Raw genomic sequence first — 14,496 nt, 5'->3', positions numbered from 1 at the left:
GAGTTGTTTTCTGTCTGCTGCTCTACCTCTACCATGGAATGCTGGGACGGATAGAGTGCAGTGCCCTGTCATGTTTATCAAAGAAAATGATGCAACATGTGCTGGAGACATCACCGTCTGTGCAAAAGTGCAGCTCTGGGTTCAACCCAGAAGAAAAAGGAAGTGTCATGACAGCAGGGATATTCCCAGTGAGTCAAATTTCCAGAACAGCCTGTCCCTCCACAAGGCGGTCACTGTGCCCTGGCATCTCAGCACCTCCAGATTTAGATGAAAGGAAAACTGTTGGGTGCAGGACCTGGGGAGGATTAGAGCAGTGATGCATTTTATATATCATATTTTCTAGCCGTGATATGCTATCCAAAATCCAGTTTACATTGTGACCCAGGACACAGAAACAGAAGTTTTGTGAAATAATAATTATTCTTTCCATATGTCAGCATTTTAATTTTCCTTTTCTTTTCCTGTCCTTTTTGTCTTTTTTCCCTCTATTCTTGTAATTAAAAAACAATACAAAACAACTTGGCTCACTTAATTGTTATAACAAACCACTTACGGGTCAAAGCCCATATTTTGAAAAATAACACTGTAGTGGTATATGAGTATATAGACAGCACTTTGGGAACATTTATATAATGTGGATTGCTGAGTCCTTCTTCAGAGATTGTAATTCAGTCACACCTGGGTCCAAGAGTCTGCATTTTATGTTAATCTGATTTGAATGAGGGCTACTATGAGTGCAGGAAACAATTTTAATTCCTAATATATCTCGAGTGCTTTGAAGGAAGAACCTGGTACAGAATAGGCCCTGGGTCATTGTTGGTTGAATGAATGAATGAAAAAGTACTCCTGGTGGTAGAAATTGCAAAATTATCTTTGGTGTGTCTTTTAATTCTCTTTTGAAGGAGAATTTCAAGCTTATAGAAAGCTGCCAAAACAGGACAAAGATCCCTATTTATCTTTTGCCTCAATTTCTAGGTTAGCCACATTTGCATTTCTTCTCTCTCTGATCTCTCTGTCTCTGTTTTTATTGTTTGTCTGTATACTAGCTTTTCCTTTGAACCATTAGAGAGTTTGCTGTAAACAAAATGCCTTTTACTTGCTAAGTATGTATTTTCTAAGAACAAGAATATTATCTCATGCAGGTTGCAATGTGAGGGACCCTAGACCAGAGGTCAAGGCTCAAATTAGTAAACTGTGGGCGGTATTATCTTCCAGTGATTCTGTCGTTCAACCCCAGCCACGCCTCCTTTCCTGGTAAACCAATCTCCAGCCACGCCTCCCTTCCAGTAAACCAATCCCCAGCCACATCTCCCTTCTCTAGTAAGTATCCTAGTAACCAAAGGATACTTCGGTCTGTGGTTTTAGGCAAATCGTCAGATAATTTCTAGGCCTTTGAATAGCAGAATTGCTTTGAGTCTCCACGTTGGAAGCAGCCTTACAAGTTTCTAGTCTGGGGCTTCTTAAGTGCAGAAACTGTCTCACTGCTTCTGAATCCCCCCGGGAACCTTGAAGCAATTACAGATGCCCAGACTTCAGCTTCAGTTCACATCGATAGGGCTTGGGGCCCAGGAAACTGCATTCTCGTCTCCTCTCAGGTGATGCTGTGACCCATCCCGGGTTGGGAAGCACAGTTCTCGTGACCTGTCTCCACTGTGGAGCTCTCTGGATGGTGGTCACCCAGACTTTGCTGGAACACTTTCCGGGATGGCAGGGAGGAGCCCTCCAGAGGTCTGGTCCACACTGGGAAGTTCTGCTTGCTAGAAATTTCTTCCTGATATTAGCTTCGGTAGCTTTCTTACTACTACAGTTTTTGGTTCTGCCTTCTGGAGCAACTCAAAATAAAGCCAGCTGGCTGTCTGACTGTACATTGTAAAAATACAGAAAAAAATAAAAAATGGAAATGACTCAAAAGTCTACCACCTTGAAGATCTTGATTTTAATATTTCTTTTAGGCTTAATATATGTATACATATGAATGCATATTAAACATACTTTATGTCATTTAAAATGAAGCATACTGTATTCTGGGCTTAGCGTTACATATTGTGGGATTTCTCTTAATATTATATACTAAGAAATATCCCACATAGACAAATGTGCTTTGAAAACGACTGCATTCAATCTCACTGTTTTGATCTATTAAAATTTATGCAACAGTTTCCTATTAGTGATGATTTAGGTTGTTTCCAGTTTTCCACTGTTATAACTAATGCTTAAATAAACATATTGCAAATAAATCATTGCTGCATCCTTTATTCTTTTTAAAGCCAGATTCCTAGATATGGAGTTTTTAAGTTAAAAAACATGCTTTTAAAAAACACTTTTGATACATATTGCCAACTTACTATTCAAAGGAGGATGATAAAGTTTTTACTTCTACCTGACATTTTAAAATTTCTTTTTAGAATGAAGTCATTTATAAAATATGCCAATTTGATAGGTGAAAATTGTATTTTATTGTGATTTTTTTTTTTTTTTTTTTTGAGTTGGAGTCTCACTCTGTCACCCAGACTGGAGTGCAGTGGCCGCTCCCGGCCACCGCAACCTCGACCTGCCAGGCTCCGGCGATCCTTCCGCCTCAGCCTTCCAAGGAGCTGGAACTACAGGCGCACGCTACCATGCTGGGCTAACTTTTTTTTTTTTTTTTTTTTTATTGTAGAGATGAGGTCTCGCCTACCCAGGCGGGTCTTGAACCCAAGGGCTCAGGCAATCCACTCACCTCAGCCTCCCAAAGGTGCGGATTACAGGTTGAGCCACTGAGCCCGGCTCAGAACATGATTTTAAATACACACACACAAGAGAGAGGGGACCCCAAAAAATTGGAATTATTTTTTGGAAGGCAGTTGCTTTGTTGTACTGGCTTCCTCTACTAGGTAAGTGTTCTAGGAACCCATTAATATCGGTGTACCAGCTAGTGTGAGAGGCAGCACTGGGCTTCAGTGGAATTTTTTTTGGAGATTCTTTCAACACCTTTGCCAATTTTATGATGGATGGTCTACAAATGCATCTGCCCACACAGCACTGAATGTTCAGCAGTTTTTGACCAAAAAATGACATGACCCCTATGCCCTGCACTCCTCACTCCTTATTCTTAGCTCAATCTCACCCCAAGCAACTTTTTTTTGGTTGTTTCCCTGAATGAAAAAAGTTCTCAAAGGGAAACATTTTGCTGATGTGGAAGAAGTGAAACAAAAAAATAGCAGAAGCACTTAAAAGGCATCAAAACTGACAAGTTCAAAAGCTGTTTTGAGCAGTTGAAAAAGCATCTCCATAGGTGTAGTGTATCAAATGAAGAGTACTTTGAAGGTGACTGAAGTTTAAACAAGTAAGAATAAATATACAATTTTTTATGACTAAATTCCAGGATGTGTTTGGTCCTCCCTCAAATACACATATGTACATATTTTGATTATTCAGCAGGCAAAACATGTTCATATATATTTGTGTGTATATATACTCTCCCCCTTTGCCATTTCTATTAAAAGGCATGTTAAGAGAAAAATAAATAGACTGAGTCTATTTTTCTGCTAGATATTTTTCTGTATCACTCTTGTTGATGTATAAATGCTTTTCTCCCCTTTCTAAGGGAAAGAAATAGCAATTTCTTCTATTTTTTATGGTAAAATGTACATAACAACATTTGTCATTGTAACCATTTTGAAGTGTACAGTTCTGTGGCATTAAGTACAGTCGCTTGTGCATCCATCACCACCATCCATCTCCAGAACTTTTCATCTTCCCAGACTCAAACTCTGGTCCATCAAACACTCACCCTCCATTGCCCTCTTTCTCTAGTTCCTGAGGACCACCAGTCCGCTTTCTGTCTCTATGAATATGACTACTTTAGACACCTTATATAATAGAACCATACGATATTGTTCTTTTGTAACTGGCTTATTTCACTTTACATAATGTCTTCAAGGTTCTTCCATGTTGTAGCAGGTGCCATCGTTTCCTTCCTTTTTAGGCTAAATACTACACTACTGAATGTATATATCACATTTTATTTATCCATTCATCCATCCTTAGATACCTGGGTTGTTTCCACCTTTTGACTAAAGTAAATGCTGCTGCTATGAATATAGATGAATAAATGTCAGTTCAAGACCCTACTTTCACTTCCGGGTGGATACCAAAAAGTGGAATTGCTGGGCCATATGACAATTAGAATTTAATTTTTAATTAAAAATTTTAATTTTTAATTAGAATTTAATTTTTTAAGGAATCACCATATCGTTTTCCATAGTGGCTATACCATTTTACATTTCCTTCAGCACTGTGCAGGGGTTCCGATTTCTGCACATCCATGCCAACACTTGTTATTTTCTGTTTTTGCTTTATGTTTTGTTCTGTTTTTTTTTTTTCTTTTAAATAATAGCCATCCTAATCATCCTAATGGCTGCGAAGTGAACTCTCATTGTGGTTCCTCTTTTTTTTTTTTGAGTTGGAGTCTCATTCTGTCACCCAGACTGGAGTGCAGTGGCCGCTCCCGGCCACCGCAGCCTCGACCTGCTGGGCTCCGGCGATCCTTCCGCCTCAGCCTTCCCAGTAGCTGGAACTACAGGCGCGCGCTATCCCGCCCGGCTAATTTTTTGATTTATTGTAGAGATGAGGTCTCGCTGCCCAGGCGGGTCTCGAACCCGCGGGCTCAGGCAATCCACTCATCTCAGCCTCTCAAAGGCGCGGGATTACAGGCTGAGCCACCGAGCCCAGTTTTTTTTTGTTGTTGTTTGTTTGTTTTTTTTGAGTTGAAGTCTCACTCCTTCACCCAGGCTGGAGTGGCCATCCCAGCGTTGACCTGCTGGGCTTCGGTGATCCTTCCACCTCAACCTTCCAAGTAGCCGGAATTACAGGCGCGTGTTACCATGCCTGTCTAATCTTTTTTTATTTATTGTAGAGAGGAGGTCTCCCCAAATTGGCCGGGCTGGTCTTGAATCCCCGGGCTCAGGCAATCCACTCTCCTCGGCCTCCCAAAGTGGTGAGATTACAGGCTGAGCCGCTGAGTTCGGCCCCTCTTTTTTATTTTAATTTTTATTAATCAAATAAAATTTGATAGCCTGCTCTGATGGAAAATCTAATCTCAGTCATCCAGGGTTCTCACTACTTCCTAGAATCACACCAGCGCCTGTTACCCGAAAATCAAAGGGATGTCCTCTAACCCCAATGCCACCACATCACCTCTGTCACCTTCTTGTCTACACTATTACTGGTTCTTTGCTTTCAGGGAACACATGTAGACTTGGAATGGGGTGGGGGTAATTCTGCCCCCCATGTGTGGCCTTGTTATGTCTTTGAGGAGCTGTCACCAAGCAGGACTGCCAATTTCTCACCTGTATCCCAACATGGATCAACTTATTTTAGTTATGAATAAATGTTGTCAGTTAGCTTCAAGTTACTCTGCATAATTGCTTTTATTAATCTTCAAATTATAAATTATTTTAAATGTATAGTGTATATGGTAAAAATTAGCATATTCCTATAAAAGCTGGAACTCAAGTTTTAATAAATTTTAACATTCTGCTTTGGAAAAACTCTTGCACAAGGGTAAAAAGACAAGTGCAAGGATATTTATGGCCACAATGTTTGCAATAGTAAAAGTTTAAAGCAACCAAATGTCTATCAATGGGGAAATGGAAAAATTGTGAAAATAAGGCTGGGCATGGTGGTGCACACCTGTAATCCCAGCACTTTGGGAGCCTGAGGCTGGAGGATTATTTGAGGCCAGGAGTTCAAACTGTGAAAATAATAAACTCTCCATGCTGGCACACACGTGTGCATATACAAGCACACCAATTACACAAAGATGGCTCATATTAGATATCGAATTTCTGGAATGGCTTCTCTTGTGTTTTTAAGAATGTAAGTGCCCCTTTTCACTTAGACTTTTAATTCTTTCTTTTTTTTTTTGAGTTGAAGTCTCACTCTGTCGCCCAGACTGGAGTGCAGTGGCACACTCCCAACCACCGCAGCCTCGATCTGCTGGGGTCTGGCAATTCTTCCGCCTCAGCCTTCCAAGCAACTGGAACTATAGGCACATACTACCACGCCCGGCTAATTTTTTGATTTATTGTAGAGATGAGAGCTCGACAAGTTGCCCAGGCAGGTCTCGAACCCACGGGCTCAGGCAATCCACTCACCTCAGCCTCCCAAAGCGCAGGATTATAGGCTAAACCACCGAGCCCGGCCTTAATTCTTTCAATCATGTAATTATTCAACACAAATGTCTTCAAGGGGTTAATGTGCGAAACTCTCTGTGCTAGATTTTGGGGATACATTTTAGATAAGTCAAACATGATTCCTTTCTTTGTGAAAACATATATCCATAAGTCTAATTTTTAAAAATTTTCATGTATTTGTACCTTGTCAGACTTTATAAATTGTCGGATTACCATTTCTTGTGCCGCATCCTTTAGTTACATAATGTAGTTTTCTAATTGCTGATGGTCTGAATACTTTTGAATTATTCTTTCAATATGTGCTGGGCACTGTTCTGGACACTAAAAATTCCAAGGCGAAGAAAGAACACGAAACTCTTTGCCCCCATGAAGCTTACAGCATCCTGATTCCAAGACTTTGCAAGATTCATTTGACTTTATTATGCTGTCTATACCATAGGCAAACTCCCATCCACCCACCCACAAAAGTGAATCAAGCATTCTAGAAAGATAGCAATGCAAGAGTTGGTACAAGAAAGGATTTCTAGTTATTAATTATTTAAATCGAAATTCAGATATCCTCTTCTTCCAGGTAGTTCAATTCTTTGTCGTTTTAATAAATTTCAATGTATATGACTCCAGCTTTTCAGGTGGTACACCATCACACAGACTCAGCAGGTGTCTGTACTCATGTGCATTTCTCTGCTTACATTTCCAGCTTCAAAGGCAGAGAGCTTTAAATAGGAGGCACAATGGTGAGAAGTGGAGTATAAGAGTTTATTAGGTGGCTTCAGATGGCAGAACAGCTTTCCCACCCTTCCCCAACCACCTTTGAAATAATAGGGACCAGCATAAAGTAAGGACTGTCTGAGGTCACCTGATGACATGGAATAGAAACCACCTAAGGAGAACACAGTCGTTACTGTTGTAATGGTCTCCTCTATTGAGAATAAGGTTGGTGCATTTCTGTTCTATGGGATAATTCAATATCAGCAATGTTATCCTTTGGTACTTACTGATATTAGAAGAGGAAATATTAATGAGTTGAATTCATTCATTCGCAGGATCAACAGATATTTACCGAGTGACTCCCGTGTGCAGGCTCTGCTTTTGTGGATCTTGCAGTTTTGGTGGCAAGTAGATATTGAACGGGTCAGTTGCATATGGGATAAGCATTACAGGGGTGGGGAGACCCAATTGGCTAGGGGAGCAGGGTATAATGCAAGGTGTGTGAGAAGCACAGCAACAAACTATAGCATTCATTCATTGATTCATTTGTCAGTATAAATTTCTGAAGGAGCCAACCTTATAGTGTCACTTGTGTACATTCACCTGTGTGAGTTCTACACATATTGAACTGGCTTCCTAGCTAGATCTAAAGTTACCTATGGATGCGGTGATGGTTATGAAAGAAGATTATTTTTCCTAGGTCATATTTTGCTACTAATGCTAGTAATAATGGCTAACATTTATTGGATATTTAAATGTTAGCCATTATTACTAGCATTAGTAGGCCGCGATGCTAGCACTTTAGATGTATATACTATAACCTTCAGAATAAACCCTAAGGTACATAAAATTGGTACTATCCACAGTTTATAGATGAGGAACCTGAGACTCAGAGACATAAAAGATTGGTCCGAGATCACACATCTAGTAAGTAGTGGATTCAGGATGTCATGAAACCCATCAGGAGCTGAGGTTTCTAAAATGACGGCCAGGGACAAGAAATGACTCTCCATACTTATCCAAACATGGTATGTGTGTGAAATAACTCACTCCTAGTTTTCAGTGTTTCAGAGACTAAATGATCTTCAGCAGAATCCAGTCCAAGCATATAATTCTTTGCATTTAGTACCTACACTGGCTAAGAAAAAAGACAATGTTGGTTGCAGGAAATGCTTCTATTTTACACATCTCTACTCTTGGTGTCTTTCCAAGGACTACGTTAAGTCATCTTTTTCCAAATAAGTTTTCTACTTACCAAATGTAACAGGAAAAGAGAAAAACGGCCCATAGCTGGTCTCTCTAGACACTACTATTCTGTCTCATGGAGGTTTGAAACAACCTAGAACCTTCATGATTCTGAGTTTCACCCTGTTTGGCTGTTGATGTACAAACTCTCCTTATCATCAACTTTCCCGTATCCTATGTAAATACAGAGGAAATTGGCCTTCCCAGAGGCCTCAGAGGCAATAAGAGAATCTGCTTAAATCCTTCCTGCTCTCTTTTTCTTCCTCTTCTCTTTATTATCAACACCATCATTGCTGTCATTTATTAATGTTTTCTATATATTGAAGCCTCATAACCATCTTGGGAAGTAGTTACCATTAACTTATTTTTCAGATGATAAAAGAGGCTAAACAAGATTGTTTAACTGCCTCAAGGTCACACAATCAGAAGCAAAGTCTGAATTAACTATTTAACTCTTGAGGAAATGTTCTTAATTGCAAAGTTATAGGCTTACCTTACAGGATTTACAATGGGGCATAGAATCAAAGCACAATGGACCAGATATGTGGATTTAAGATAAGACTGCATTTACAAAAAGTGATAGGATTAAGATTTAGGGATTTTTAATCCGGGGTCCATGGATCCTTAAGTGTTCACAGACAGATTTGGGGTCTTACCCCTGAAACAGGGGTCAGGCAAACATTTTCTTAAAGAACCGTCTAGTAACAAGTTTTAGACCTTGCAGACCATATGATCTCTGTGACACATTTTACTGTTGTAGTGCAAAAACAGACACAGATAATACACAAGCGAATGGGCCAAGGCTGTGTTCCAATAAAACTTTATTTACAAAATCAAGCAGTTGGCCTGCAGGCTTTAAATGGTATGTGCATATATATATAGTTGTTTTTGTTGTTATTAGGAGAAAATCCATAGCTTTCCATTGCTTCTCAGATAGATTCAATATCTGAGACAGTGAAAACAACTAGTCTAAATGGTCTCCAAGCCTCTCTAAGCCTAGACTAGTTCCAGGGTCCCACAATTCTAAGTGCCTTCTACCTTAATCTCTTAGAGATTCTTTCTCTTTAGCAGGTGCTCTTGATGGATTCTGCAGTGAACTGTTAAATGGACAATACTTACTGTTTGCTAGAAGAAACCATGGGTCACATTACCCTCCAACCTTCCCTGGTCTACCTGGTCAGATGAAACTGGTTAAAACACGAATACATTCCAGAAATATGCAGCTCAGTCCTGCTGAGACTTTTGCCTCCTACCAGAGACCACCTTCTGGTTTCTTAGCCTTTTCCATGGGAAGAACTCACTTGTCCTGACCATGCTCATATGCAGTTAGATTCCTGGGGTTAGCTAGATCTGCCTAGATATGATATGGAGGGGAGGTATGTGGCCAGATGTGTTTGACTGATGGCCTCGGCACCTGTTCAAAGATCCTCTTTCCTGAGGAAACATTTCTCTTAGGATTCTCTAGCTTCATGAATCAGACATCTCATCCATTGCCTTTGTCTATGCCAAGCCACACTTTTTCACTCTGCCTCCACACAGGGCCTTGTCTTTCCCTAAGTAAGGATAACAACTCCTCTGGGTAACAACTGCTGCATACATTCCACTGTATCCACGACAGATCCCGGTACCATGCGTTGACATATGTGACAGAAGAGTAAAGAACTAAAGAAACCACAGAAGTCACTTTTTAGTTTATTAGCACTGAGATCCCTGAAAGCTACAGCCAGTTTTACATTCTTGCATCCATTTTGAAAATCAAAATGGAGGTTGTCCAATCGACTTGGATAACAAACAGGATCAAGTGCGTTAAATTTGAAGAACAAAAGCCTGATACATTAAAAGAAGAAAGCGCAAATATTGTGAATCAGACTGTGACAGCATTCCTATTCCAGGTTTTTCTGAAAATGGAGCGTTGGGCATAGGACAGAGGCAGGAGAAACAAAAGGCAGAAACCAGAAGAGATGAGGAGAATGAAGCAAGGAGAACAAAGAGACAAAGAAGAATACAGACGGAAGGGATGAATGCAGAGTGAGTGCGTGCACACCGACTAAGCACTGCTGGATTGAAATTCAGTGTCATTAGCATGCAGCTATTTCGCACAGCAAGTGCCCCCCAAAGAAGGAAATAAACCAGCAAATGAAAATAACAGGAGAATAAATCACTTAGCCAGTACTTATGGAGACTTCATCCCACATTAGACTCCCGTATATGTCACATCAAGATGAGTGTTAACTCTCTGAAATGAAACATCAATAAGAGGACCACATGGTGCTGACTGTACCCCCAACTAATATTCTAATATTTCAGTTCAGCTTTAATTATCATGTTCATCTGGCAGCAGCATGGTGCCCGGAGACAGAAATGGGTCATGGGAGGCCTGGATTCTTATCCCGAAATATCAGTGTATGACCTTGGTTGGTCAGGCTTTGTGCCTCAGTTCCCTCATTTGTTTAATATAAACAAGAATTTCTTACTATTGCTCTGCTATTTCATAGAAGTGTTAGGAGTATGGAAAAAAAGATATATGTATATATATATATATATTTCCACATGCTTAGATAAGTATAAAATGCCAGAAAAATGTTAAATTGACCTTGTTCTCTTCACTTAACAAGGTAGTGAGTAGGCAGGGGGTGGGGACCATGGCATTTTGCACAGAAGGCTTGGTGACTCAAAGAAGTGTCTTTTTTTCTCCCAGTAATATCTGGTCTAGAATTATTACTGCCTTCTCGGTGTTTTTAGACATACTTTTCTCCTTCAGAAATGCCAAAGGTAAAAAATACTATTCTGCTGCTATAATTTGTCACCCTTGCTGCCTGAGCAAGACGTGCATAGACAGTTTAGTAATTAAGCTTTTCAACACTGCATCATAAAGTTTTATTCCAGCAAAGGCTAAATTTATCAGCTAACAAGTATTAAATCACCACACTGATGAAGCCGTTTCTCACTTGCATATGCTCCTTTCAAAACAGAACTGCTTTCCTTGGCTGGCTTGATTAATAAAACTTCTTGTTTGAAAATATTCTGATGATGTGTGGTCCCGTGGAACTGACATACACACACCTTGGCAACTGTTCCACATGGTGCTGACCCCCATGTCCCAGGGGGGTCTGATACCTTAGCCCTGTAGTAGGGCTAACACAACGTATTGTGGCATCTGAGTCCCGTGGTCCTCTGGAGTGACTTTGAGCAGGAAATATTCCTATATTCATTTCATTCATAAAGGGTAAAAGGCAAGCGGTAAATGAAAATCTAAGCATAAAATGATCTTTCAAAATGATTGCAATAGCAAAGTGACAATTGTCTATATATTAAGTAGGGTTGTTGTTTTTTTCTTATATTGTAGTCTTATCAAAATAAATGTGGAATTATTAGGAAAACACATTTAGAATAGATATCAAAAGTCATCAGTAATGACTGAGAAGCATACTTCTCAAAGCAACCCATCCCACCTTTGCACATTCCCTCCCCCATTGGAGGATATAAATTCATAAAATGAATATAGCATTGCTCTTAAAAATTCAGGATGCTTTCAGCCAAACAGTTCCAGGATTATATTTGTTAAAAACAAAAATAGTGCATTTGAATGACTTTTCTACCATATTTTAAGGGTGAAGCAAAAATAAAGATAAATGTTAGTCAATTTTAAAGGGAAAAGAAATTGTGTCCTCTCAAACTAAGAAAAATTCAACAAAAGCCTTTCTAGCTTCATAGTGTTTAAACTTTCACGCTTACACACCCACTATCAGGCACTCACATACAAAAGAGGAAAAAAATCACCATTTTTCATTAACTTGTAGTCCACATCTTTATAATGAAATAAAACACAAAATAAGTGACATGAACCACATGTAGGCATTTACATTTTTCACCAATTTATTGCTAAAAGGAAACATATAATAAAGCCCCGTAAGATCACAAAACCCACTTTGCGGTTATGTCTTCAAGTTCTGCCTGTGCCTGTGTATGAGTGCTTGATAGTGGGTGTGTAAGGGTGAAAGTTTAAACACTATGAAGACAGAAAGGCTTTTGTTGAATTTTTCTTAGTTTGAGAGGACACAATGATTTCTTTTCCCTTTCAAATGTTAAAACAGAACTCACCATGTGGCTTTTGAAATAAGCAACAGGTAGCTTGTTTGGGAGGCAGGAGATCAATGTCTCTCCAGCCAGCAAGTCATGGGGTCAAGTCACTGAAGCATGTGGACAATATGCCGAACCACCAAGTTGGCAAATATTGAACTATTTTAAATGCATCTATTTTCTGGTTCAGTAAATTTTTTGCTGTGTTTAATTCATTATGCTTGACACAGTCTAAATGTCACAGCACACACTGGAGAGACCATAGTAAAAGATAGCAACAGGTAAGGGTCGGTATATCTTCTCTCAGTTTCTACTTAATTTTTATCTTTCCTATTAAGACTGGAATTTCTTTTAAGGTTAAAAAGTACTATGTGACTTGGAAAGTCAAGTTGAATCTTGTTCTTGTCTGAAAATCAGAAGAGAGCTTTCTTTGTCAGTCAAGTTGCCCTCCAAACTAAGATGATGACACTTATGACCTACAATTCAAGACTACTTAATAACCTGGGAGATAAATGAGAAATAAAAACCACAGTTTTCCACAGAAAACCACAGAAATCTTATAGTTCAGTAATTTGTAAAATTATTAATTCAAGGACACATCTGAAGACTTAAGATGGCGCCTCGATAATGTGATGATTCTTTATTCAGAATTGAAATTTTCACAAGGATAATAAAGATTATGGCATATGAACTGTTACTCTGATTCACTGTAATGCTTTGAGAGGGTCATTTGTTATTTTCAAGTACCACTTTTCCTCCAAGAAGGGGTAGCCACAGCAATTCAGAAAGTGGAGAAAGGTGTAAGGAATGAAGAATTTCCATTCTAGCATGGGTTGTAACTATTGAAATTATAAAATGGATTTTATACTCTATATGAAAAATTACAGTAAGTGAAGAACAAATTTCCAGTAATTTCTCTCAACAAAATAGAAAACAAAATAGTGAGTAATAGAAAATGGTGAAAACAAAGATTCAAACTACAGGTAGAGAATAAAGATACAGTTACTAAACATAATTTTTTAAAGCTTCCAGAACACACAGGGCAGAAGTGATGCAGCCATCAAAGTTGGACTGAGCAAATCCATCCCCTCCACACACAAGGAGGGGCTTGAGATGAAGAGTCATTTGGCCAGGACAGTTGGCAACAGCATTTATAACCTGAAAAAGTAAAAAATAAAAAGATTACAATTGACATTCTATGCTCTATTGTGCTGTCATGGCAACGCCCACCTGTGAGACTTCTCTACCTGGAGAAATCAAGATTCTTACAAGGAGCAGCACCAGACCACCCCCCCCCAAAAAAAACACTCCAAACAAAACAAACAAACAAACAAAAAAACCTCAACGAACCATTAAACAAAACCCAAGACCTTCCTAAACTACCCTTGGCCCCTGCCTGAGTGTTCTTAAATGTTTACATTTTTGGTTATTAGATAAGATAATCAGAAGTATGTTGAAGTTTGCAATCAGTAGGTGTTATGGCCCTTCCAACATTCATATGTTGAAATCCTAACTCCCAAGGTGATGATACTAAAAGGTGGGGCCTTTTGGGAGGTGATTAGGTCATGAGGGCGAGATCTTCATAAATGGAATTAGTGCCCTTATAAAATAGGCCCAAGGGGGCTTGGCCCCTTCTACCATGTGAAAATTCCCAGCCAGAGCCAGAAGGTGCTCTGAGAAAGAAGGCTCTCAGCAGACATTGATCCTGGACATCCCAGCCTCTAGAACTGTGAAAAATAATTTTCTGTTGTTTAGAAGCTACCAAGTTTATGCTGTTTTGCTGTAGCAACCCCAATAGACTAAGACACCCTTCTTCACTTTCCCTCCCTTCCTTCATCCTTTTCTCCCTCCCTCCAATCTTTACATCCATCCCATCATTTCTCCTTCCTCATATATTTCCTGAACATAGTTCTGGGCCAGGCTCTAGGCTGAGCACTGGGAGCAGCAGAATTTTATAATTTTGCAGCCTTGTCCTCAAGAAACTTTCAGTCCTGTAAGACTGACCCCAATGCAGAAAGGGTCTCCCTTCTATTATTTACTGAGCACCTTCTATGTGCCAATGTTTTCCATTTGCAGACTGCATTTCATGGATGAATTAATTCACTGCAATCCATCCTTGTAGGTGACTTTCTATAGAGTTTGATGGATGCATAGAGTTTTCCAGTCAAGGAAAGTCATTATAAGCAGAAAGGGCAGCATGTGTAAATGTCCAGAGTCTGGGGACAAGATGGAGGGAGGGAGGAGAGAGAGAGAGAGAGAGAGAGAGAGAGAGAGAGAGAGAGAGAGA

The 14,496-nt window shown here is 39.6% G+C and overlaps 1 protein-coding gene across 1 annotated transcript in view; it reads right to left on the bottom strand.

The window, feature by feature from the left end:
• Nucleotides 1-12,821: 12,821 nt before the first annotated feature.
• Nucleotides 12,822-14,496, bottom strand: part of LOC103272776 (renalase-like) — a gene marked incomplete at its 5' end in the record, with an annotated part of 27,485 nt that continues 25,810 nt past the window's right edge. The window contains one exon of the mRNA XM_021718670.1: nucleotides 12,822-13,367. Within this exon, the coding sequence (XP_021574345.1) occupies nucleotides 13,215-13,367 (153 nt within the window). The remainder of the gene's footprint in view (nucleotides 13,368-14,496) is intronic.

Source organism: Carlito syrichta, unplaced genomic scaffold (genome assembly GCF_000164805.1).
Source record: "Carlito syrichta isolate Samal-C Ts95f unplaced genomic scaffold, Tarsius_syrichta-2.0.1 Scaffold313211, whole genome shotgun sequence".
Taxonomy (NCBI): Eukaryota; Metazoa; Chordata; class Mammalia; order Primates; family Tarsiidae; genus Carlito; species Carlito syrichta.
Note: the sequence above shows the minus strand (reverse complement) of the source record. Positions and strands in the feature narration are given on the sequence as shown.